This window comes from Lissotriton vulgaris, chromosome 7 (assembly GCF_964263255.1).
Source record: "Lissotriton vulgaris chromosome 7, aLisVul1.2, whole genome shotgun sequence".
Taxonomy (NCBI): Eukaryota; Metazoa; Chordata; class Amphibia; order Caudata; family Salamandridae; genus Lissotriton; species Lissotriton vulgaris.
Window position 1 is genome coordinate 372,273,249 of NC_141695.1, and position 27,088 is coordinate 372,300,336.

General features: G+C 45.4%; 1 protein-coding gene across 3 annotated transcripts in view; it reads left to right on the forward strand.

Annotated features, from left to right (window-relative positions):
* HSPBP1 (HSPA (Hsp70) binding protein 1) overlaps nucleotides 1-27,088 on the forward strand; it is a 409,565-nt gene that overhangs the window by 180,163 nt on the left and 202,314 nt on the right. For all 3 annotated transcript variants that reach the window (XM_086930301.1, XM_086930302.1, XM_086930303.1), the window contains exon 4: nucleotides 2,387-2,611. In XM_086930301.1, the coding sequence (XP_086786427.1) occupies nucleotides 2,387-2,611 (225 nt within the window). The remainder of the gene's footprint in view (nucleotides 1-2,386; nucleotides 2,612-27,088) is intronic.

Sequence of the window (27,088 nt, forward strand, 5' to 3'; positions counted from 1 at the left end):
CAGTATACCCTCAAACAACACAGTCTCATTTCTATCTCCATTGCCCTTGGAGATAGTCCTTTGTATTTCTAAAGTAACTTGGATGCATAGGATAGTCTTTTTTTTTCTGTGTCCAGACTTGTCTGATTCAAACATCAGCTTACTACCGTGCTTCTTAATCTTATAGTCCACATATTTATAGGAACAAGGGAACCCAATTGTAATGGTTGGGGACCTTGGGTATTGGTAAGTTACAAACACAGTTGTCCCTGACGGGGAGAATACATAGCAGAAGGAATGAATATAGACTCTGAATCAGTACTATAATGAGGCTTTCCAGCCAGACCGAGTTATTTAATAATGTTTCAATTTTAGACAGAAATAAAGTGGGACACAATCCTTCGTCCAACACAATACATATAACACAAAAACAAAGACTCGGGCTCAGGTAGGACAAAAAGCTTGTATGCTATACAGGAGATCAAACAAGCAAAAATGAACAGCGACATCGTTACACATAAATAGCAAATTGAGTTGTGTTTGCGGTGTACAATGAGTCGCCGACGTTTAAATCCCTTAAGAAAAATACTGGGATCACCATCAGGACATAGTATTACATGCCTGAGAAAGATTTGTCCGTAAAACAAAAGAGGCTAGGGGGAACAAAGGAGAAAACATTAAGAAGATCAAAGAATCTAAAAACACATCCTAACAACATAGTGCCGGTTAAGAACAAGTGGTATGTATTCAATACGACAAAGTATTGTGCTTGGTGCCAGAACCTAGAGCATGCTTAAAAGACAAGAGAGACCGTGATGATAACGGCTGGTGAAAACGGCGAGTTAAGATGAGCAGGGTTTTTGTTTACATGATAAAATATGATCCTAACACCTAATTTCCAACAATTGCGTTGTGTATCATGGTTATTCATGGTTTATCAATTATTGTAATTTAAAACAATTTTTTGATCTTGCTCTACCATCTTTCCACTACTATCTCCCTTATCCTCAGCCCCTTGCTTGAATCTGTACTATAGGCACTCCACCCTAAGATGGCAACCACCAACTCTATGACGAGCATGCCCTTTACCGATCACGTGACACGTCACATGACCTTGTTTCATTCTTATTTTCTATATTCATTCCTTCTCCTATGTATTCTCCTTGTCAGGGACAACTGTGTTTGTAATAGTCTACATCGCCTCTACTCGGACATCAGATCTTTGGAACAATCTTCCCTCCACGTACGTTCCGAACCTAACTATCTAAAGTTCAGAAAACTACTGAAAACCTTTCTCTTTCCCTAATCTTCTCACAGCATAATTGGCGCCATAGCGCTGGGATGCCCCAAGTAACCATACGCTATAGAAATTTTCCTTCATTCATCTGTAATCCAACACATTGGTGAAGGTCTCTGAAAAGTAAGTCCCCAACTTGTTGCTGCACATTTATAATTCCTCTGCCTTTCGCCTTGACCACAGTGCTAGCAAAAGCCAAACAGACACACAAGACTCTATACAGCCCTTTGCTTTTAATAGAAATTTAGGAAATTTTTCACCTCCTTACCTGGCATAAGGAAATAAGAATACTTAGTACCCTCTTTTCAGAAATTACAAAGGAATGTTCTTTTGAAGTACTCTCATGACTGATTTTATCCTTACCATGCATTTGATGAATGGCGAATGAGGACGTTTTTCAACACCATAAACAAGGACAAGAAGGTGGTTATTTATAATGCTGGACAATTATAATTACTTGTAGGGAAGGCTTTTTCACCGCCATCCATACACTTCCTCTGTCACGTTCCCCTCGATTCTTATAATTCCTTACTGTTTCTCCCTCTCTCTCTCCATGTGCCTCTCTTTCTGTCTGCTCCTCTCAGTGCACAACATTTCCTATTGCATTCTACTGCATCTACAGGACTTCACGTATCTCTCTTATTTATGCCCACCACTTTCTGCTGGTCTTTCTCCACCCTCAAGGCAACACCTGTCTGAAACGTCTGTTTGCACATCGCTTTCTGTTTCATTAATTTGTATGTAATCCACATCTTGTCTCGTTCCCATGCATGCAGATTAATCTTTACTTTGAACTATTGTTCAGATCTCAGAGAGTGCACAACGCTCCTCTTTTATGCTCATCACTTTCTATCTCCGCTCCCTGTCGGCACATTATCTTTTTTCAGATTCAGCTATGTGTGATTTGTTTGTTTCAGGTGCATTGTTTTTCATGTTGTTAGATGTTTGTGACCGACTAATTTTGTTGAAACCATGAACTGTTATTCTGTATGTCTGCTTTAGAAAGTACTCACTGGCAAAAATAACTGAAGTGATTAATGTATTATCCCCTGCAAGATAATTTGGACACATAATTTTGTGGTAAAAAAAGATGTTATTGCTCATTGACAGATTTCTGTAAGCTGGATGGAATGCGTTTCTTGGTGACACACTATCTGGATCGTCCGGAAGCCGTTTTGCGTAGTGAGACTGCCCACCTCATTGGGACCTGTAGCCAGAATGTCCCATATGTTCAAGAGCATGTTCTCTCCCTGGGAGCCTTGGGGAAGCTCCTGCGTCTGCTGGATTTGGATCGCAATGAGGCGGTTCGGATAAAAGCTCTATTTGCCATTTCATGTGAGTATCACTCTTTTTAGGATTGAACTGCATTTCAGTTAGTGAGATGTCCCACAACCATTGTATTTTTCTTTCATACATGTGTTTCAGCCTGGAAGCCAATTTAAATGAACAATGGCAATCAATAGTATGGCCACTTCTGAGGTGCGCACCCAGTGGTATTCTTCGTCAAAGTTCTTTAACGAATCTCCGCATGGCTAAGTCACAGTTACAACTAACATGAAAAGTTGCCCATTATTTTCTTTGGCTAAAGGTTGTTAACATGAAAAAGTAATAATACAATCCCTTCTTTACAGCGCTTTGTAGTGTTAGTCCTTTCTCTGTGACAATTGGCTCTGGCCCAGGTGATGAACAGCCTGTCATTTGTTCAGTTTTGGAGCTCTTCACCTTCACTCTCACCTTCCTAAATTTCATCAGACGTATGATTTGACAGACGGTGGCTCTTTATTTATTTTACATTTGTTATCAAAAGTCTCATTATTGGACAGGGTTCTTATCGAGATTTCTTGCTGCGGATTGCTCACCTTTCCACTAATGGAAATGATGATTAGGAACTATATATTTTATTTATTTATTTAATTTATAAAGTTTTATATAGCGCGAACAAGATCCCGAAGGATATCAGAGCTCTTTACAATAAGTTGGAAGAGGGGACAAAATGAGGTATACACAGCAATTGTGGGAAAAGAAAAAAAATGCTAAAACAATAAATAGTGGTACACGTATAAGGTATAATATTATGCAATAGAGACAATCCGTGACTGTTAGTTGTGCCTTGGAGCTAGAGACAGCTGCCTTATGTGTGCCTCCGCCCCTTATGGTAAGAATTTGCTCATTAAGAATATTTTGGCTTCCAGTTTGAAAGCCACGATCGAGGAGAGTCTGCGTACATCCGGAGAAGAGAGTTCCATATTTTAGAGGCAGCACCAAAGAAGGCTCAGTGACAAGTTCTCTTTTTGCTAAGGATGATTGGTTTCAGGAGGGGAGTAGAGGCGCTTCTCGATGCCCTCACCCCACAGGATGATTCAAGTTTTTGCGCTAGATACGTGGGAGTATTGTAGTGAAGGGCTTTGTGCGTTAGGATTGCAATCTTTAGTTGGATTTGTGCTTCAAAGGGTAGCCAGTTGAGAGATTTAAGGACTGGGGATATGTGCTTGTAACTTTTGGAGCCTGTAATCAGTCTTGCTGCAGAATTCAGCGAGGCCCTGAGTGGAGCCAAGTTGTATTTAGGAAGGCCACAGAGAGTTGCACTGGCATAGTCTAACCTTGGTAAGACAAGAGCTTGTACCACCTGCTTGAAATCCTTTTGTGGTGGGAAGGGTTTGATGTGTCCTCATCAAGTGATTCGCTCCCTTACAGACATTGCTGATATGAGTCTTCATACTCAGGTGCTTGTCCACTGTGACTCCAAGCGATTTGGCTGACTCTATGATGATCGGAGTGCCATTGAAAGCCGTGAGGTGAGGCATCCAGATATCGATCTTGGGGGTGTGGTTCGGCAGGGAGAGGAGCAAGAAGTCCGTTTTGGAAGCGTTGAGCAGGAGATGGTTCTCCGTTAACCAATTTTGAGTCGACATGAGGATAGAATTTAGTGATATGATGTTATCCGGGGATGACATTTTCAAATAGTGTTGTGTGTCGTCTGCATACATGTGGAAGAGAATGTTCATAGTAAGTAAGATAGTGAGAGGTTCCAAGAAAAGCTGGCTGAAACAAAGGGAGAGTTGCGGCGTCCCAATAGGAGCCCTTCAAACAGTGGAGGGACCAGTGGTTTACACGCAACGAGAGATCCATAAGGCCCTGGTTGAGCACTATGCACAACTGTATAGGGCTCGTGGAGTCGGTCCTAGACACGCACTGGGGAACTTCCTTGACTTGGTCACCTTGCCTGTGGTCTCGAAGGAACATCAGGGCACCCTCAATGCGCCTCTCACACTGGAAGAGGTGGGATATGCGATACGGGCTCTGGCGACCGGGAAGACGCCGGGCCCTGATGGGCTGCCAGCCGAATAATATAAAGCCTACAAAGACACCTTGGCGCCCTTCCTTCTTCGCATGTATAATGAAGCAATAGATGAGGGCTCACTACCTTCGTCCATGAGGGAAGCTTTTCTGGTCTCATTGCCTAAGCCAGATAGAGACGCTGTGCAATTGGGTTCATACAGGCCTTTGGCGATGCTCAATGTAGACTACAAAATCCTAGCGAAGCTGCTCGCCGAAAGGCTGGCGCCAGTGGTCCCGCACCTTGTTCATGCTGACCAAAATGGATTTGTGACGCCTCAGCCAGACTCCTATTGGACATCCCTTGTCAAGCTCACATTTCCGGTCACCTGAAAGACCTCCACTGGCTCCCCGTCAACAAGAGAATAACATTCCGTCTCCTCACCCACGCACACAAAGCCCTCTACGACCTAGGACCCGAATGCCTCAACACGCGACTGTCCTTCTACACCCCCACCCGCCAACTACGATCGTCCAATCAAGCCCTCGCCGCAATTCCGCGCATCCATAGATCCACCATGGGGGGGAGATCCTTCTCCTACTTAGCGGCCAAAACCTGGAATTCTCTCCCCACCCACCTCCGCCTTACACAGAACCACCTCTCCTTCAGAAAGCAACTAAAAACGTGGATATTCGATAAGTAAAGCACCCCCCCTCCCTCAAGCGCCTTGAGACCCTCTGGGTGAGTAGTGCGCTATACAAATTTTTGAACTTGAACTTACTGGGAAGAGATAGGTGGGATGCTGGGGGTGTGCACGGGTCGCAACATCCCCTTTGCCTGGCCTGAGTACATCCTACACCAATTCAAGATGCCATCCAAAGATAAGGCAACCTCCCGCTTTTTAGACCTAGGCTTTGTGGTGGCGAAGCGCCCCCTCACGAAGAGGTGGAATGCGCGTGATCCGCCAGTGACGCAGGCATGGGTCCTCTCACTTCAGGCGTGGGCCCGGGCAGAATGGATAGCAATACAGAGGGAGGAAACGGTAGGGCTCCGAAAGGAACCTATGGCGGAACCGTTGAAACATATGTTTGATGCCCTGCGGCTCCCGGGGGGGACCAGCGATTCAGCTGCTGTATTGACCTGAGTGGACGGATAGGGGGACTGGACCTCACTGCGTGATGTCTTACTACTCAGATAACCTGTCATGCCGTTTTCTAGCCTTTAGATCTGTAGACATGTGATGTACATCTATGTATTTATTTGTAGATGTAGTTATACCTGTGGGGGGGGGGTGATGTGGGGGGGGGGGGGGGGGGAAGGAAGGAAGGGAGGGGGATTATGAGTACATGTGCCTGTCAGCGATTAGCCGCTTTTGTTTGAATACTGTTTGTTTTACCTTGTTATATTATGGTTGAATAAATGTCACTTCTGGGCGCAAGTGCGCAGTGAAGAGATCCGCCATAAATACATGTTACTGTGCGGGACTCTTAACACCGGATATCCCTAAACGTATGCGGAGGGAGTCTGACCTTGCCCTTCACGCACCAGCCATATCTAAGAGCATGACCCTCAAATATGTGACCTTGTCAGCGCGGTAACATGTTTTCCTACTGTATAGATCTGAGACAAATGTATGATGAGCTGGCGAGACGGAATGCAGTAATACGCTGATTGATCTCTATACTGTATATCGCAAATGTAAAATCAAACAAAATGCCAATAAACAGATTTGACAAAAAAAAGAGGTTCCAAGAAAAGGTTGGAGAGGATAGGAGAAAGGGCGGATCCTCATAAGTACTGGGGAGGGCTGAGAGAGAGAGTGGTTTGACTTGAATCTTTGAGAATTTTTTCAATGTCTTTTTCACTAAAAGGGGAAAAGGAGCCCCTTGAAGCATTGTTCTTAACGACAAAGATGGTCTGGATATGCTTTTCAGGGGCATTAGTTCCTTTCTTGTCTTGCCACCAGACGCAGACCCAGATCTCCCTTTTGTTTCTCAGAGACATTTACTTCATATTTTACGTGAAAAATTCAGTGTGCAAGGTCATGTCACCGCCAAAAATGACAAGTTTTAAACACTTTATGTACTGTCTCAAACAACTGTCTGTGACATATTCTTGTTAGGTGTGCCTGGGGTCGAGCCAAGACTTTAAGGCCTACAGTGACTGCATATCTATGAATCCAAAAACCATCCAAGATTGGGAAGTTCTACATCACAAAGCATAAGAAATCAGAAATATCCTGACGGAGATCCTCTACATATCACAACAGCCACCATCCCGCTACATCAAAGTACACGGAGGTCATGTCTATCCTTAAAAAAAACCTCCGCCGACCCCAGCCAACACAAGAATTACCGACACATCTCGCTACTCCCCTTCCCAGCCAAGGTCTTGGAGAAAGCCATCAACCTTCAGCTAACCGAATACCTAGAACGGAACAACCTTCATGACGCTTCCCATTTGGGCTTTCGAGCTAACCACAGCACAGAGATCGCTGCTACCGATGACATGATACTCCTCCTCGACCAGGGGGAAAGAGAAGCCCTCTTCCTAATGCCTAAAATTGAATTTAATTGCCCATTTTTGTAGGTAGTTTTTAAGTGATTGAATACTTGTGCATGTAATTATATTTTTACCCACACTGCCCCCTGGTTTCTGCTCCCCCAGTCCTCTGCAGCAATTCTTGCCGATTTGTGCGGAGGTTAGCAGCCCCTCCCCTTCGCTTACCGAACTTCCGGTTGGGCTTGTTAGGTCAGCGCTCTACGCTCTGCCAGATGCCAGCTATAAAACATCATGCTGGGCCGGACTCTCAGAGGCTTAGGGGTATATATGTTTCTTTTTTACAGAGGCTTAGGGGGTCATTAGGATGTCGGGCAGATTGGCTCCGCCAGGCTGGCGGTAGACACCGCCGGCCTGGCGGAGGCAATCCGCCCGACATCCATTGCCCAATTCTCCCGCCATATTAGGATGGCGGGGTGAAAAACACCGCCTGCCTGTTTTCCGCCCCGGTCGCCTTGCGGCCGGGGCGAAAAATATTTAATATGGTGGCGGTGTCTGTTAGACACCGCCAGCCATATTACAGTGGGCATTTTGGCAAGTCTTTCCGTGGCGGCAGAATGGCAGGCGGTCTTTGCTTTGGGGGGGCCCTGCGGGCCCCACTGGTGAAGGCCGAGGTGTTTATTGCAAAGGAGGGGGTACCTGTGGTACCTCCCCGCATTTGCATATACCAAGCAGCAGGCACCGCGGGGTGCCTGCCGCTTCGTGTATGCAAATGCGTGCCTTTCATTTTAAGATTAGCACCGCCCGCCACAATGTTAAAATGAGGTATTCGCCCGGCACTGTGGCGGGCGCATCCTAATGCACATTTCGGGACCCCTGCCCTTAAGGCGGGCGGTCCCGTTTCCCGATAGGGTGGGGGGCCGGCAAAGCCCACCTGCCATCCTAATGAGCCCCTTAGTCTTTTGGTAAGCTATTTTGCTAAGTATTCCCTGTTTTTAATTCATGCAGTTTCTTTGGTGCATTTCACGCCTAAAATAGAATTGAATTGCTAGTTTTTAAAGATAGTTTTTAAGTGATTGCATGTAATTTTATTTTTACCTGTACTGCAAACCCGTCTATGCTCCCCCAGTCTGCTGTGGCAATTGATGCCGATTGTGTGTAGGGGTGCAGCGGAACCTCCGGTTGGGGTTTATAGATCAGTCCTCTACCCTTTACCAGACACCAGCTATAAAATAGCATGCTGCGACGTGCAGGCCCCGATTGCGCCGAGGGCTGGAGATGCTGCGCCTTTATAGCCCAGTCAAGGAGTCCAGGATTACTTGGTCAGGTAAAGACCTCCACTCCCTTAACAAACCAGATCACTGCTGCATACGAATTGATCCTAGTCAGGATCTTTTAAATCCTATGTGTAACAACTGTGGCTATAATTTCTCCTGCCAGAATACACTGCTTATTGCTAATTCCACTCTTCTAAAAAATCTCCAATAAATTCGGTCTCGCTCTAATTAACAAACGGTCATTGGTAAAACATGCCCACAAATTTGCTGAATTCATTGAAAGTCATCATCTGGATGTCATATTGATTACAGAAACTTGGGCAAAGAATCACTGCATTCCTGATCTATTAGCTGCAACGCCTGTAAGATATTCTATGCCCAGAGTAGACAAATTGCTCAAAAAAGGAAGAGGCTTGGGGAGAAACTACAAAAGTGACTTCAAGTGTAAAACTGACTCCACGCCCAATCCAGAATGTGAGACTCTTTCCTTTAGCTTGGAGTTAACCAATAACTTCCTATTCAGACCCCCTTGTCCAAGACATGACTTTCTACAATCCAGCTATACTCTGGTCGAGGGGGTTGGGTGGAGGGGAGCTGCAACAACGATTTTACAGTATTAGTAGACTTCAACTTTCATCTGGATGGTGCAGAATATAAAGATACAGAAGCTATCTTAGAATGTGTTCAATCTCCCAATATTAATACATCATCCCACTCACGATGCTGGTCATATGATCTCTGGACTAAAACCAACTTTGATGTAATGCGGCTAGATCGCTCTCAGGTTGATCCCATTCTATTACTGAACCCAAATCAAGCTACAGCCAACTATACTGACTGGCTCAACTCTACTATTTCCAAGGTGGTTCCTAAAAAAAACTATGGCCAAAATAAAATGAAACAAGCTGCACCTGGGTTTACAGAAATACTTTGCCTTGAAAAACAATAATGTAGAAGGCTTGAAAAGAAATGGAGATCCAACCACAACTCCTCAGATAAATAAAATGTATAAACTCTCCCCTGCTAAGTATAAGGCAGTTATCACTAATGAAAAATATATATTTTTTACCCTACAAATTGAAGCCTCCAAGCATTCTACAAGAGAAATCTTCCAGGTTATAAATAAACTCACTAAAGCCCCAGAGACTAACTGATTCAACAATAATCAGCCTTTCTGCGAAAAAATAGCCTCTTATTTTCGTGACAAAGTTGGACAAATCTACAATCAATTCACTTCTTTTAAAATGGTTGACTTGAGTGTCAGTACTCCTTTAGCTCAATTCTCTACTAAGGATTCCAACTTCCAGTTAGTAGCTCCCTATCTTTACTCCTTCAATTCTCATTTACAACAGTATCAGAAGTCCTCAACCTAATAAATTCCACCAAATCAGGGTCACCCTTTGACCCCAGCCCTCCTTCCATACTTTAACAGATCCCTGTTCCTATTGCCTCATATCTAACCAACATCTTTAACAGGATGTTTAGTACTGGGACCTTTCCCTATATATGGAAAAAGGCCTCCATCTTTGTCATTGCTTAAGTTGCCTAATCTAGACCCAGATAATCCTGCAAATTATTGTCCCATTTCCAGGCTACCATTCCCTGCATAAATAGTAGAAAGTTAATAAATACGCTATTGACATAGTTCATTCAGGTAAGCCAGTTACTGGACCCTACACATTTCGGGTTTAGGACCGAGCATAACACAGAGACGGCACTAATTAAGACCACCGATGAGGTAAGAACCATCCTGGACAGCTAAGGCTCAGCAGCTCTCATTCTTTGCGATCTTTCCGCAGCCATAGACCTGGTTGATCATGTCACTCTTATTGATAGTCTAAAACAATGTGCCATAACCAACAAAGCTCTTGCTTTGCTTCAGTCTTTTTTTTTTTTTCTTAACAGGTAGAGACCACTTAGTCATGCTGGAGACATTTTCATCTAGGTCATTCTCGCTTCCTTGTGGCCCTCAGTGATCCTCACTGAGCCCATTGCTCTTCAATATTTGTAACCGAACTGGCCTCCCTGACCAGAACGTTTGAGTTCTCCCCCACCTCTTATGCGGACGATACGCAGATCGTTGTGTCGGCCTCTAATAATGTAGATGCCACTATTTACCAGTTTCACAACTGTGTGAGAGCTGTCAGAAATTGGATGGGCAAAACTTGCCTTAAGCTGAACTCTGATAAAACTGAGGTCATACTTTTCAGTAATAGACCACATTTCTGGAGTCCACCTTGTTGGCGATCTGAGCTAAGAACACTCCCCACTCCAGTCAAAAAGTCGGAAATTTAGGAATACTTATAGATGATGGATTAAACTTTAATAAACTTATCAGTTCAGTTATCTCTTCTAGTTTTAATACCCTGAGATTTATCAGGAAGAACCTTCTGTTCATTCCACTTAATTCAAGAAAAACTGTAATTTCATTACCAATTCTTACCAAATTGGATTATTGTGCGCTTGGCAGCATGGCTCCTGAAGTCATCCAGTACGGGCACTTACAGCTGAATCCGGAGTGTATGAACATCCTTAAGGAGGCAAAGCGGCCTTCTACGAGACAATCCTACGGATTTAAGTGGAAACGCTTTTACCTTTGGTGACAGAGTAAGGGTCTGGACCCTATTCATGGTCAAGAAAAGGTGATCTTGCCTTATCTTCTTTACCTTGCTGAATCTGGTTTGCAGTTTAATTCCATCAAAGTCCATCTTGCTGCAATGACTGCTTATAGAAAATCGCCAACACAGATATCTTTCTTTCGAATGCCTGTGGTGAAGGATTTTCTGGAAGGGTTAAGAAAGGTTTATCCTCCAGTCAGGTCTCCGTCTCCACCTTGGGAGCTTAATGTGGTATTGACTAAATTAATGGGTCCCCCATTTGAGCCGATACATAAAGCGTCTTTGCAACACCTGTCTTGGAAAGTAGCGTTCCTGGTGGCCATCACTTCTGCTCGTAGGGTGAGCGAAATCCAGGCTTTGTGTTGCAATGAACCGTACACAGTTTTTCATGGAAACAGAGTGGTGCTCAGGACTCATCCTGCTTTCCTACCTAAGGTGGTGTCGGATTTTCAAATTTAACCAATCCATAACATTGCCTACTTTCTTTCCGAACCCTTCAAGTCCGCGGGAACGGACTTTACATTCATTAGATCTAAAAAGGGTTTTGAAATTTTACTTAGATAAAACAAAGTCTTTAAGACAGACGGACCGTCTGTTTGTGAACTATGGTCCTACAAATACTGGTTTGGCAGCATCCAAGAGATCCATTTCTAGGTGGATAGTGTCATGTATCTTACTGGCTGATCAGCTGGCCCACAAGTCTTTATCCGGTAGACCTAGGGCTCATTCTACGAGGGGAAAAGCTTCTACCACAGCTCTCCTTAGGAATGTGGCTATGTCAGAGATATGTAAAGCAGCTACTTGGCATTCAGTGCATACGTTTACACGCCATTACTGTTTGGATTCTGATGCGCAGACTGATGCACAAGTGGGACAAGCATCACTCAGAAATTTGTTTGCTAATACTAGTTAAACACTGTGATTTTAAAGTATGACTATGCTTTTATCTGTTCGCCTGCTTCTGGTGGGTATGAGCTTGCTACTCTATTCAGTGCTTATGACTATTAATGAGTATCCCCTGGAAGAGAAGGATTAGTTACTTACCTGTAATCCTAGTTCTTTTCCAGGGGCATACTCATTAAAGTCATAAGCACCCTCCCGCCTCCGCGGGCGAGCAGTAGCATTGAGTTTTAAAGTTTCAATATAGTTTTAAGTGCAGATTCCTGCTAAAGTTTACTGTACCGTACAAAAGAACTGACATAACTGTCACCTGTGGGGCATGATGGGAACAGGGTTCTCCTGGAGGCCTTAAAGGCAAAGTGTGCAGATTCTCTGGGGCCTTAAAGGCAGGGTGCCAGTCTGATTTTCTGTACACAGACATTTTTTCATATGCAGGCTTTTTAGGCTAATAACTGTTTACAACAAGTTCTTTGATGAAAATAAAAGGTTTTTCATGGCTATGAAATGCATTTTAGGCTCATGCCTGTTTATTGCATTTATATACAGCATATTTTCATGCTTCAGAACGTGTAAGGTTTGGTTTGATTAGCCTATGTGTTAATGTTAGGCCGCATATTATGGTTATTATACATGTATATGTGTATAATTACTTAGTACTATGTACTTTTGGTTAAATTTACACACATATATATGTATATTGTTTATGTGTTCCGGGTCCCCGCTCATGGGCGGAGATAATTCAGTGCTTATGACTTTAATGAGTATACCCCTGGAAGAGAACTAGGATTACAGGTAAGTAACTAATCCTTATTGTTACCCAACTCAATGGGTCTCAGTCCCATACACTTTATGATGGTTTTTGCTGAATTTCTTTTGTTATATAAAACAAAGATCATCAAAACAGTTGGCAATAAAAGGCATGGTTTCTTTTTTCATTTATTTTCAAAATGGGAAATATATGTAGTAAAATTTGGATCCCGCCTGTGTGCAGCTATTTCTTAATGTTTTTTGCTTTAAAGAGAATACCCATGAGGGGATAACTAGGATTATATATAAGTAACCTTTTCATTTTTGAGACCGCGTTACAGTTGTTTAATGCTATTGTTGCCACAAAGTGCCTTTAATGTAAAAAAAAAAAAGAGAAAATTACTAAGGTTCTGAAGTGATCCCCTATAGAGCAAGGTACAGCTGTTGGGCCTGAACTCTGCGCCAGATGCTTCTCCATATTATTGGTAATTGTTGCGGTACACCTCTGGAAGAACCTAAATGAGTGATTTTTTCCAAGTCTCGGAGTAGCTGTGTAAACTGCAGAGTCCTCCTAGGGTTCTTCTTGAATCAAAGTTTCGTCAGTTCCTACATAGATCTCCCTTAGCACTCTACTCACTGAAGAAAGCATCACAATTCACCAATATGCCAATGACCTACAAATATGTTCAAACGTCTCCTTTTAAGAAGGCGGAGCTAAGCCCAACAAAGATAGTCGCCTGCTACCTGAGCTCAACCAGTCGATACCTTCAGCTACCATAGAATGGGCCTCGGCTACGAAAGAAGCTCATAATACCCTTCTACTGTTGATTCAATGGTTATCAGATGGCTCCCCCCCCTGTGACCTTCTGTGCTAAGCCCTGCAAAATCGCATCTAAACTGTGTACTGGCGAATTCTGAGCCAAGGCACTGCACCTTTGTCATCGAGAGAGTGCCTGGTGAGGAGTCCATGCTTATCACATGCGTTGAGCTTCCCACAACCTGATGAGCCCAACTGGAGGTTTCCATCTGCGCAAATCTGTGAAGCACTTGTATATGCATTCTTTGCTATCATGACTGGGAAAATACTAGCTTCTGCGCCATAATAAGTTGATTAGACCTGTTCCACCTGCTAATAGAACAGTCCCACCCTTGAGATCTCCTAGGTACTGGCAACAGAAAGCACACTGTAGCTGACGCTTTGCAGAACACCGAAGGTGGGGGCTCGATGACAGCCAGCTTAGACCTCATCCAGCAAATCAAATGACTGGATTGCACTACATGTAACTGACAACCACAGAGCTATCCCTCTCCACTGGACTATGGGTGAGAGGGAAACAGTGCTTAAGCCCTATTTATACCTTACCTCCCCAACTTGGCATACACAATGGTGAAATCGATACTGAACAATTAGGTTAGTTCATTACACCCATGATGGATGTCCTCTCTTACCTTTTCTGTTGCTTATGATGTTAGTTTCGACAGCTGTGGTATGCAAATAAGGTTAACAGGATACAAACCGTGATGGGTCGGGTCAAAGCCTTTCTTTATGTAGAGGACATCTTGCGAACTCTCTCTCAACCCAAAACATTGATACCTTCTGAGATGTCCCTAATTCACTTTTTCTCAGAATTTTCTAGATACTGAATCTACTTTGATTCAGTCCAGAGGCTAACAGCGAGGAAAGCGGGAGACACACGACATCGTCTAGCGAGGCGGGAGGGGTTGCAGCTTAGGAGCTCTGGCTGACTTGCAGGCAACAGCGAGGTTCCCTCGGCGGATGTGACTCCCGGTGGCCCCCCCCTCATGCTGCTGCTGGGGCCATGGGAGCGGACCTGCGGAGCAGACCTGCGGACCTACAGCCTTCTTGCGGTGCTGTCGGGGATCGAGGCTCCCCGGTCGTGTATGGGGTCTAGCATGCAGCCTGCCAGTAGTTCACCGCATCTTGAATATTTCACTTTTTGCCTAGACCCTCGATGCTTGCAAAACGCGATGTCGGCAAAACTACACTCTCAACATTAAGGTACCAATTGAGCTGAAAATAACTATAAGGTATTTAATTTACTTCACTGGCCTCACATTTTTAGACCTCCATTGTTCAAAAGGGCAGGGGTCACTAACTGAAACTATAAATCTCCGCCTGTACCTCCAGATGCCCACGAGGCTCCTCGGCATAACTCCTCCACATTGGTCCACCAAAATAGAGATAAGACTCCCTCCCAGAAGGCTAAGATCTGGGCTTACTCAAATAGAAGTGAAACTGCCCTTCCCTGCTCTCAAAGCAAGAACAACAAACAGAGGACTACTGTCTCTAACTCCCCTACTTGGCGGCCATTTTAGACTGGTCTCTCTTAGTGGCAGCCATCATGGTCTAGTCAATCTCACTATTGGAGCATGACCTAAGAACCGGCCACATAGACTAATTTCAACTACCGCGCACTTTACTTAGCCGGTATCGACACTTTATTGTTATAGTGTCTGCCTTTTTATTGCAGTATTCTTACATCTATTTGTTTTTATGTAATTGTTTTTTACCTGTAATGCACCGACTGCTACCTCATATACTTTTGGGTGCTCACAGTCTACAACTATTTGTTTTTATGTATTCGTTCTATAACCTGTTTTTCTTTATGTAATTGTTTTTTACCTGTAATGCACCGACTGCTACCTCATATATTTTTGGGTGCTCGCAGTTTACAACTATTTGTTTGTGTTTTTTATGTATTGGTTCTATAACCTGTAATGCACCGACTGCTACCTCATATATTTTTGGGTGCTCACTAGTGTCACTTGATACATGTAACTCCTGTACTTCAACGTTTGCTACCACATATATTTTTTGGTTGCTCACTAATGTCACTTTTGATTCATGTAACTTACTGCTGCTTTTGTATTTTGCTCCAGTATACCGTCAGCATTATACTTCTACTTGTATTCTGTACATTTCGGCAAACTGCACCCATTTAACTTTTCACTTTTTACTCCTGTAATGCACCGATGACTACCCCATGTATTTTGGCTCCTCACTAGAGTCACATGGGTTCTTTGTAACTTATTGTCCGTGCCTGTACCCTGTCCCCTAACCGCACCTACCTATACCGCCATTCCAACATGGATCTCATCGGCTAGCACACATAAAATCAACTACCCACCCGCAATCACCAAAAAAGCCACTAAACGCTTTAAACACAACTTCCTGCGGTCCCACTCTGAAACCACCTTTGCAGACACCTACTTCTCACCGGTCAATGGATCCCTGAACACTGATATCATCTTCCACACCGCACGCAGAGCTCGCTGGAGAAAAGCGTTCCTCACCCTACTCACCGTCTCCACCACCAGGAAATCCGTTCATGGTCTAACACTCTCCATCACCCCATCCCAACTCTTCCCAGGCAGATCCACCATCACTATCTACAATAACGGGATTGTCCTAATCCAATCCACAGACGGGAACCTGGAACTATTAGACAACCTGTTCCCCACCTTCAAAGAGCACCTCTCCAATCCTAGGACTCCCACGCATATCACCCCCAATCCTAACACCCTTGACTCCACAGCCCCCACTATCAGCCCTTCTAACGTAGCCCAGCCCCAGAGCAACAGGCACTTCACCCCTACCCCCAGCACCTTAGTCATTCACCCACCTGCTGTAGCTACCCCACACTCCTCAATTACAGTCACAGATCGCTCCCCCACTTGTTTCAGCCTCACCCCACACTCCTCAATTACAGTCACAGATCCCTCCCCCACTTGCTTCAGCCTCAGCCTCACCCCCACCCCCTATCAACACTCGGACCTCCACTCATTTCACCCCCATTCCTTTCACCCCTGACTCCACTGCTCTCACCCACAACCCCAACCCTCCCTCCCTACCAACCCTCGGACCTCCACACATACCATTAACACTCCTCTCTCCCCTGACATCACAGCCCCCACCCACAAACTAGTTCACCTCCGGAACGACACGCACAACAATTCCCACCCGTTATCTCCTCCCATCCTCAGTCCCCACTACCCTCTGACTAAATACGCAGAACACACCTCCTCTCTCAACTTAACTCCCCCTCCTCACAACAGGACCACCATCAATCCCATTTCCCCCCCATTCTCAGCCCCCACTACCCATACTGCACCCCCACCACCACTAACATACACCCATCCTACACCCTGCTCTCTCCGCCTTCCATCAATGCCCTCTCCCATACCACCAACCCCCTCTCTACCTCATCCACACCCCTCCCGCCCAAACTCTCTCTCCTCCCTAACTCCATCCCGTACACTGACACTGACACAACGGAGCCCTGCACGAACACCAGCCTACTCCCCCACCTGCTCGCTAATTCACTGGTCAGTCATGCACCTCTGATCTCCGCTCCCACCTCCATCGCATACCCCACGCTGGACAAGATTATGGCCACCCTCACCCAGGTCAAAGAAGACTTGCACATCATCAAAGAACTTCTCTCCACACACCCCATACAACTCTCACCCACCTCCACCTCTCCTCCAAACATGCCCCCCATCCTTCCGGTTGACTCTCTCACTCAACACTCCCCACACCGGACTTCAACCACTGTTCGCAATGGCAACAACCGCACTCGTCGCCCCTGCAACCCCTCACCCACCCCCACCTCCCCTCCCAACAGGTCCCCCTCCCTTCCGGCGGACTCTCCCACCCAACACTCCCCACACTGGACTGCAATCCCTGTTCGCAATCGCAACAACCGTCCTCATCGCCCCTGCGACACACTCACTCTACTCCGCTCCTACGACACAGCCCCCCTCACATCCACCGCACATCTTACCACACCCACCATACACTCAAATCCCCTTAGACCCCCTACTCTAAACAGCAGAATCTCCATCCCTAATAACCTTAGAAAAGTCCCTCTATCTCTAGAACCCTCTACCACCCCCAACACACCCCGCCTCAAATGCACTCTCCTCAACTGCAGATCGGCCTCAAAACATTCCGCCGCCATCGCTGATCTCATCTTATCTCTGGACCTTGACCTAATCATTTTGACTGAAACCTGGCTAACTGAATCTTTGTCACCTATAATGGATATTCTGGTTCCTCCCAACTACCACATCATTAGACTTGACAGGTCCGGCAAATTAGGCGGTGGAATTGCATGCATTTACAGGAACAACCTCTCTGTTCGGAAAGTCAACTCCACCTCCCTACCATCCCCTACATACTGTGAATACATCTGCCTCGACATCATCAATGAGGGCAAACCGAAATGCTCTCTGCACAGCATTTACCACCCACCCAGGGACAACCTTACCTTTTCCCAACAAATCATGGATATGATCTCAACTAATTCTGGACGGCAGCTCACCCAAATATACCTTGGTGACTTCAACCTCCATTGGAACGACCGCAATGACGCGGTGGTAAATAGCCTTAAAAACGTCCTCAATGCCCATGACCTCACCCATATATGCAACAGCCCGACCCACGAGAAAGGTTCTATCCTCGACCTTATCATTTCCAAAGAGGACTATATCCAACTCGAGTCCATCCTACCCTGTGATTGGTCAGATCATCATATTGTCACATTCTTCATCAATGAAAAAGTTAAATTTAACCCGGTTCTATCCTCCAAGCCCAAAGTCTGGAAAAGAGACCTGAAAAAACTCAACCCAAGCTCTCTGCCTCCTAACAGCTGCAAACTCCTACTTCCACCTAACGGCACGACGGACGTTCAATCCTTGACTGACCATTATCTCAACGCTATGACCTCAATAATTAATGAGGCTGCACCGATGCAGCTAAAAAGAGTGTCCACCAAAATCTCCAATCCATGGAGTCTCAATGAGGATAGACGAGACATGCGAATGGCAGAGCGCACTTGGAGATCAGCTCCCTCTGCACTGCACCTAAAAACTCTGAAGAAAAAGAGAAACGCCTATTTCAGGAAAATTAAACGCTCAAAATCAGATTTCTTCAGCCACCAGCTCGACCAAGCAAAAAACCGTCCGAGGAAACTGTTTGAGCTAATCAGAACACAAGCCAAGGAGCAACCCCAACCACTTAGCACGGTGCGCGAAGCACCATCCTGTGAAGACTTCTCCGCCTTCTTTATCCAAAAAACTGATAGCATAAAGAGCTATCTCCTCATTGACGCAAGCCTCTACTCCAGACCCCACTGCATAGCACCCACTGAACCAAAAAACAATGCTACATGGTCATCCTTTGACACCTACTCCGAAGAAGAAATTGGCATACTACTCAGCACCCTGAAACCATCCAATCACCTCACAGACCCCCTTCCAGCTGGCGCTGTAAAAGACTTTACCCCTTTGCTTCTCCCACTCTGGACTAAAATTATCAACAGCTCACTTCAACAAGGAATCATACCGGACTCCCTCAAAGTTGGACAAGTCACACCCTTACTTAAAAAACCTACAGCCGACCCCTCTGATCTGAACAATTACCGTCCCATTACCAATATTCCCACTCTCGCTAAACTGCTGGAAAAATGCGCACAACTACAATTGACTAAACACATTGATCAGTTTGAGCTACTCAACCCTCATCAATCAGGCCTCCGAGCTGGGCACAGTACAGAAACTGCTTTGACTCACATAATTGACGACGCACTTCAAATCCTAGACCAAAACGACACCTGCCTCCTCATCCTGCTTGATCTCTCTTCAGCATTCGACACCGTTAAACATGAGAAGCTACTCGAACTACTAAACACAAGAATGGGTATATCTGGAACTGTTCTCAAATGGTTCACTTCCTTTCTACACAACAGATCGCAGAAATTCAAGAGCAACAACATGATATCCTCGCCAATACCTGTATCGCTAGGCGTCCCCCAAGGATCCTCCCTATCCCCGACTCTGTTCAACCTAGTTATGGAACCTCTCACCACGTTGCTACAAGCATCCAATGTTCTCTTTCACATGTACGCCGACGACACCCAACTTTATCTCAAACTACAATCCCCCAAAGACATTTTGCTCCTGAACTCAACGATCAAAAGCACCCAATCCTGGCTTGCCGATAATCACCTCAAACTCAATGCGCTGAAAACAGAGTTCTTTTTGATCTCACCTCCAGCAAAGATCTCTACCACTCAAACTTGGCTTAAACACCTAACCGCACTCAATGTCCAACCCACCATCGCGGACTCAGCTAAATCTCTAGGCATAACACTTGACACCAATCTCAACATGCAGCAACATATCAGCAAGGCAACTAAGGGAGCGAACTTCCAAATTAATACCTTGAGGAAACTCAAACCCTTCCTCCCAGCCAAAGACTTCCAAACTGCAGTACAAGCACTAGTCATCCCTCGAATAGAATATGGCAGTATCGCCCTCTGCGGTCTCCCCCTCACCACTACGGCACCCCTAAGAGCTTCCCTAAATGCTGCAGCGAGACTCATCACGGGGTCAAAAAAGCACTCTCATATTTCCCCTGACCTGAAATCCCTGAACTGGCTGCCTTTTGAAGACAGAATACACCTGAAAATTGCCTGCATGACACACAAGGCGGTAGACCTTAACTCACCCGGCTACCTCACTCAGAAGTTGACAATCTCTGGCGGCTCTAGAAACACCAGAGGCACAAACAATCTTCTGCAAAAGCCTAGAAGATTTCGGAAGGAAAAAACTTATAAACGCTCCTTTTCAGGAATGGCACCCAGAATCTGGAACTCACTCCCTCCTGAAATCAGGCTCATCTCCTCCACTATACGTTTTAAGAAAGAAGTAAAAGCTATCCTCATGGCTAAATACACCTGAACTACTACTTCGGACTCTTAAAGAATCTGCACAGATACCTGTTCGACCTCTTTGTTTATTTGTATTATTGCTTTACATCTATTTGTACTGTGAGCTTGACTGACTTACCTGTTTGACTAGGAGCATGTACCCTCTCTCTGTAAAGCGCTCTATCTGCAAAGATCTTGTTCGCGCTATATAAAACTTTCAAATAAATAAAATAAAATAAATAAACTTGATGTAAGTGTGAATCACTACCCATGTCCTATTAAGCTACCAGTCTTGCCTGGGTAATCAACCTATTTAATGGGTGACCAAGGGCCTCAAATATTTGGTCCCCTCTGTTTATCCGGATTTAGGAATCTAGATGAACAGAGGCCTAGAGCGGATGGTAGAATACAGTTTGGCTCCGCTCATGACCAAAGCACACAAGCATTTGCAATGCAATAGGTCTTGCATTTGCGAAACTTTCAGCTACTGGCATTGTAAATGACAAAGCTTTTATCTATGTGTTGATTTTAAAAACCGATAAATAAAAGGAATTGTCATTTACAATGCCAATAGCTTAAAATGTTGCAAATACGAGACCTATCGCATTGCAAATGCTTGTTTTTAGATTGCCCAGGCCGATTTGTAATCCCAATCCAACCTTGCCCCTTCCCCTGCCTGAATTAATACTGTAAACAGGAGCAAACTGGTCACAAAGCAGGGCTAGCATGCAACACAGAAATCCAGGCGCACAAAAGACAAAATGTTCACTTGCATCCACACAACTCTCATTCCGAGGCACACAACTCAGATATTCCACTTTATCAACTACAGCTAGAACTAACGGGAATCCATTTTGTTGCACAGAAGAAAACTGATCAATCTTAACTGAACGAACCTGGGTGCAAGACAAGTTCTCCTAATTCACTTCAGTGGAGTTCTACTTTGGGTGGAGGAGGGGCACTCAAGTGACGACTTGTTAAAATAATAGAAACACAAGCACACAAACTACTCTGCCGTCTTGCATGCACAGCTTACCACCTCGACTCTGACCTGCACGGCTCATGCTAATGCTATTTCTTCCATAGATCGCGCTGTCACATCCATTAACTGTGTCCAATGATGTGATTGATGGCTTTGAAGGATGTCCATAAGCCCTCTAGGAATCGGGTGGCAACTGCCACGCTCCCATGAATGGGTCTGGGCATTGCGGTGTGGCCCAACTCTCCAGGCGTGTCTGCAGCTTACAATTAAATACTGTAATCTTCCTATCCATATATTACTGAGGAGGTCAATCATTACATATTGTCTCTCAAGAAGTCTCTTTTGCGTCAATTATAGTCACACCCTACTAATAACAAGGCTGTTTGCTTTGCAACAAGCGAAATTGAAAGCCTGATATCCGTCTCTGTAATAGTTGAGGTTCAGCCTGGCAGAGTCTGCTTCAGTACTCCAAAGACTATTATATGCATCGTGGATCCTCTGGGGTGCGCTTTTTGCGCTAGTTACTCCAAGATGCAGGCAGAAATCAAATGCCAACTTACTGCCACATGTAAAAGCCATCAGTCAGGACGGGCAACAAGGAATGGTCTTTTCCATTGTATGTAGTCTCTCGAGCCAACAGATTAGCCACCCAAATCACCTTTGGCAGACTAATCACTGCACTAATTTGCTTTACAATTGAGGTTGAGTACATTTTAGAAGTAGCCATTCACACCCTCAGAGCGCCTCCCACGAGTAATCTGTGGGGCGGCCACCGCTGCCATTGTAACCAAAAAATAAGTGGAAGCATGCATGGCGCCCAGAAAATAAACCAGAGAAGTGCATTTAAGAAGAATACCATTCACTACTTCAGAGCGGCTCCTGCAAGTGATGGGTGCGGCGGCCACTGTTACCCAAAAATAAAGGTGAAAGCGGAGAAAATGAACATGAGAAGGCCAGCCATTGCCCAAGGGCAGCGTCCCGCGAGTGTGTGGCGCCCACCACCGCCACTTCAATGAATTAAAAACAAAACTTCAAGTGCGCTTGGTGTAGAAAATAAACACTAGAAGTGCAAGCAAGGTAGCTGCAGAAAAGGCGCCTCTTTCATGTTCATTAAAGCCTAAACACAGGAGAGCTAACATACCAGAGCCATGGGCGGAGGTGACTTGGTGAGATGGAGGGGTTATAACGGGTGCTCAGTCTGTTCAGTGCCATCGGGTTGACCACCGTAGTCCTCACATGAAGGGACTTGCTTGATCTGGTGGTTTCTTCGTTCACCAGCTAAACGCACCCAGCCTTAGGGAAAGTCAAAGCACGCCATGCACGCGCTGTGTTCACGCTGGGACAGGAGATGTGCACGCGTACGGAGTGCACATTTCCTGTCCCCCTTCAGAGGAGACGCCATGCTCGTGCACATCGCCTGTCCGTGCGCGCACAGGGTTTGTCTTCCTTCCGCACCAAACCGACAACAATAGTCTCGCCAAGGCGAAAGCAGCTCATGCGCTGCGTTCGCTAGTCGAGACCTAAAAACTACATTGCATTTATTTATTTATTTAGAAAGTTTTATATAGCGCGGACAAGATCCTTGCGGATATCAGAGCGCTTTACAAGAGAAGTACCTGGGGGAGCATAGACAGACAGGTGGAACAATAGGTCACATAGTACGAGACAGCATTCGATGTCCAGTGCCCTCCTCCGCCGTGTAGCGGGGGACCTCTTCCAGCCCTCCGAAGTCGTCGAGCTGTCGGGACTAGGCTCCTGGAATTTCAGCTGCCCCTGTGATGTGCAATTAATAACAGTACTGAAAGGTTGAGTGGGAGAGTTCGGGCGGGGAGGTGTAGTTGAGAGAAGTGTTGCAAGGGCGACAAGGGGGGCATATGCTGCGTCTAAGAGTGGGGATTGGCGCTAGGCTTGTGACGTGTTAAGTGAGTGAGTCAACCAGAGGGTAGGGGATAGGTTTGGAGGGGAGGTGGGTGAGGTGGGTGAATGTGGTGTGCGGCGATGGGTCATCGTGGGGTAGATGGAGGAGGTGGGGGCGGCCTACCGAGGAGAATGGCTGACCAGGGAGTTCGTATGCAGGTGGGAGAGTGGGCTGGTGTTCGAGGAGGTGTGCGCTGTATTGTTGTACGGGAAGGTGATAGTGAGAAGGGGTCTTTTGGGCGGGAGGTGTGTGTATGAGGTGGGGAGGGGGTGGGTGGTGTGAGTGGTGGCATAGAAGGTAGGTGGGTGGGTCAGGGTGTGTGCTGGGAACTGATAGTCAAGATGGGGGTGCCGGAAGGATAGTGGGGGCTGAGAGTAGGATGGGAAATGGGATTGGGAGCGGCCACGTTGTGGGGAAGGGGGATTATACCTGTTCATTACGAATGTTCAGAGTAAAGCTAGTAGGGAGACATTGTTTCATATATGAGGTAGTATTCTGTGATCTTCCTTCCCTCTTACCCACATTCTTCTCATTCAAACCCTCAAAAAATCTGCTAAACCGGGGATTGGTTCTGGGGATTGGGGATTGGTGCGTGGGGAGGGGGTGGGGTTACGGTTGTGGGTAGTGGAGTCCGGGGTGAAGGGACTGGCGGTGAGTTGATTCATCGGTGCATTCCAGGAGGCTAAGAATTAAAGTTAAAACGGGTGCAGTTTACCTAAATGTACCGAGTGCCGGCAGATGTATGGTGCTGTCAGTGTAATGGGGCAAAATACAGAAGTAACAGTAAGTTACATGAATAGCGAGCAACCAAAGGATATAAGCGGTGGCAAATGTTGCAGTACCGGAGTTACATGTATCAGGTGATACTAGTGAGCACCTATAAGTAAATTTGAGGTAGCAGTCGGTGCATTACAGTGCATAATACCAATACATACACACAGAATAGTTGTAGTCTATGAGCACCTACAAATATATGAGGTAGCAATCAGTGTATTACAGGTAAGCAATTACATAACAACATAACATGCATAAGTAAATATGAGGTAGTAGTCGGTGCATTACAGGTTATAATACCGCTACATAAAAACAGATAGTTGTAGTCTATGAGCACCTACAAATATATAAAGTAGCAATCGATGTATTACAAGTAAACAATTACATAACCGGTTATAGGACCAATACATAAAACCAAAAAGAAATGTATACTGTGAGTACCCAAGAATATAAGTTGTAGCAGTCGGTGCATTACAGGTCAGAAAGCAAATGCCTAAACACAAGATAGATGTAAAAATGCTGCAATAGAAGGCAGACACTAACACGCGAGCGAGTCAATGCAGGCTAAGAGGGGTGTGCGATAGTAGAACTTAGTCTATGTGTCCGGTTCTCAGGACATGCTCCACTAATGAGATTGACTAGTCCAAAATGGCTGCCACTGAGGGAGATCAGTCTAAAGTGGTCGCCAAGAAGGGGGAGTCGGAGGCAGTAGTCCTCTGTTTGTTTTTCTTGCTTTGAGGGCAGGGCAGGCCTTCTGGGAGGGAGTCTTATCTCTATGTTGGTGAACCTGCGTGGAGGAGTTATGCCGAGGAGCCTCGTGGGCGTCTGGAGGTGCATAATGGGCACATCTTAACTTATGCCCTTGGGAACAAGTACAGACAGTTAAAATGATAGTCGCACCCAGATATAATTATGCGTTAAAGAAGCCCCCATTACGGGTACAAGAGCCCTTGCTCTAGCACAGATTGATTCAGACATCAAATGATACATCTGGGACAGGCGAAGACCTACGTTGAAACTTCAGAAACGTTTAGTACACACCACCCACAACACTTATTAACATACCACTAACTAGCATGTCATCTGTTGCGACTGGTTTGCTGCCTATCAGGTTTGGGGAGCCTCCACAATGGGTAGAGGTGACTGAACGAGAGGTCAATGACTGCCCGAGAGGTCAATGACTGCCCGATTGGTATCTTCCTGATCTACACACAGAGCTCCCTATCCCCTAACGCCGATATCCCGATACTCCGATCCATTTTTTCAGGCTTGGAATTTAACACACTTAACACCTGAAGATGCATGCTCTAATTATGGCTCGGCATCCGTTTAGCACAATGCAGGTATACAAGTGGTATCAATATTTTTTTACTTGCATTGAGAGGTTGCTATGGGATTGCACACGTCAGATCTGTACAGGGATGATGTCATGTACGTAACTCCGCTCAGAATTTGTCCTCTTTGGCTCGTGCCACTGGCAATATTGCTAGCTTCCTGCTGTCTGAAGAGCTGCCTCGACGCTGAACCGGCCCCCTATAAACTTCACCGATTGCAGAGTATCTCGAAACTCACAAATTCCCTGGTAACCACGTCTGGGAAAGTAATACTCCCCTTAGACTGGTTGGCTCTCAGCTTGGACCACAACAGGGAGGACTAAGAATCCAAATTGAAAGTTTAGTATTTCATAGTAGTGTATGATTGGTACTGGACCAAGCAGAGACTACTACCTTTCTGGTACCGCACTTCATTGCTGGAAATGCAGATACTGTAACCTGCTGCATGTACTATGGGGCATAGAGAGATAAGCTATGGCAGTAATGTCTCTGTTCAATATAATCAATAATTGTAATTGCATTTATATAGCGCTTACTACCCTCTAACGAGGTGTCACAGCTCTTTTTAGCGCTCAATTATGATACCAATTATCCAGAGTTAGTGATGCTGCACTTTCCCTGTCAATGCACTTAGATATGCAGCACAGTAGCTGCTATTTTGAAAAGCTCCTCATACTTGAGCACTGCTTGCTAGCCACTTTGATCGCAGCAGCAAAAATATGTATCTTGTGACATTAGTGGCAAACTTCTCTTCCTATGGTGAAAGAGTGGTTACTGGAACTTAGCAAACTATATTTTGCATAAACTTAGTGGCCAACTGATTGACTCTGATAGTCTAGGGCCTTTGTCTTGGGGCTTGTTGCAGAGAAGGGTGTTAACATTCCCTTCACAACATCCCCTTTCGTCTTTATTCCAGTGCTCAGGGGCCGCTAGATGGTACAAAGTCATCTCCTCCTCCTCCCTTCTAGCATCAATCACCCTCCCTCTTTTGTGGCTTTTCACTGACTGATAGCTATTAGTGCACATTTACACTCACCCGACTGGGATGTACTATTTGGATTGTATACATGTTGTCTTGCCCATTCCTGTGACCTACAGTAATATTGCACCGCACTAATTTGTTGGTGTCACATGTTATTAACCTGCACTGTCTGTAGTAAACTGGTCCGTAATGAACTGTCATGGGGTGTGATTTCTTATTTCTTTGCATGATAACTGTGACAATTTATTAAAGCATTATGTAAAACTAGTAAAAGAATGTTGGTAAAAAGGGAAGTTTCCTTAGCTCTAGACATCCAGTGCTTCAAACACTGCTACTCCAGATGACTAGTACCTTACTAAAGCTTAAACCCACAAAAACTGAATTCATTCTAATTGCCAAGAGCAGGTAGCAGCACCTATTCTAAAACTGGCCCAATGAATCCCAGCTCTCACCATTACCTTCACCAGTGATTCACCCTGTACACTCACCTTATCCTCAAAGAACCAAGGCAGCTTGGTACCAGCTCTTTCTGCTTAAAGTGAAACCGTAATTCTCAAAAAGCAACTTCAGAACTGACTTTCAAACCGTTTTTCTCTTGCGTCTTGGATCGTGGGAAGGCCCGGCTGCATGGCCTCCCAGGCTGCACACTAGCTCCATTTCAGGGCAGTGTACATGCTGCTTCATGCCTCATCAAGAGCTTTAAGAAAGATGACCCCATCATCCTCACCCTGGTGGAATTTTACAAGGTCTGCTTGTCGGCCCGCACCATTT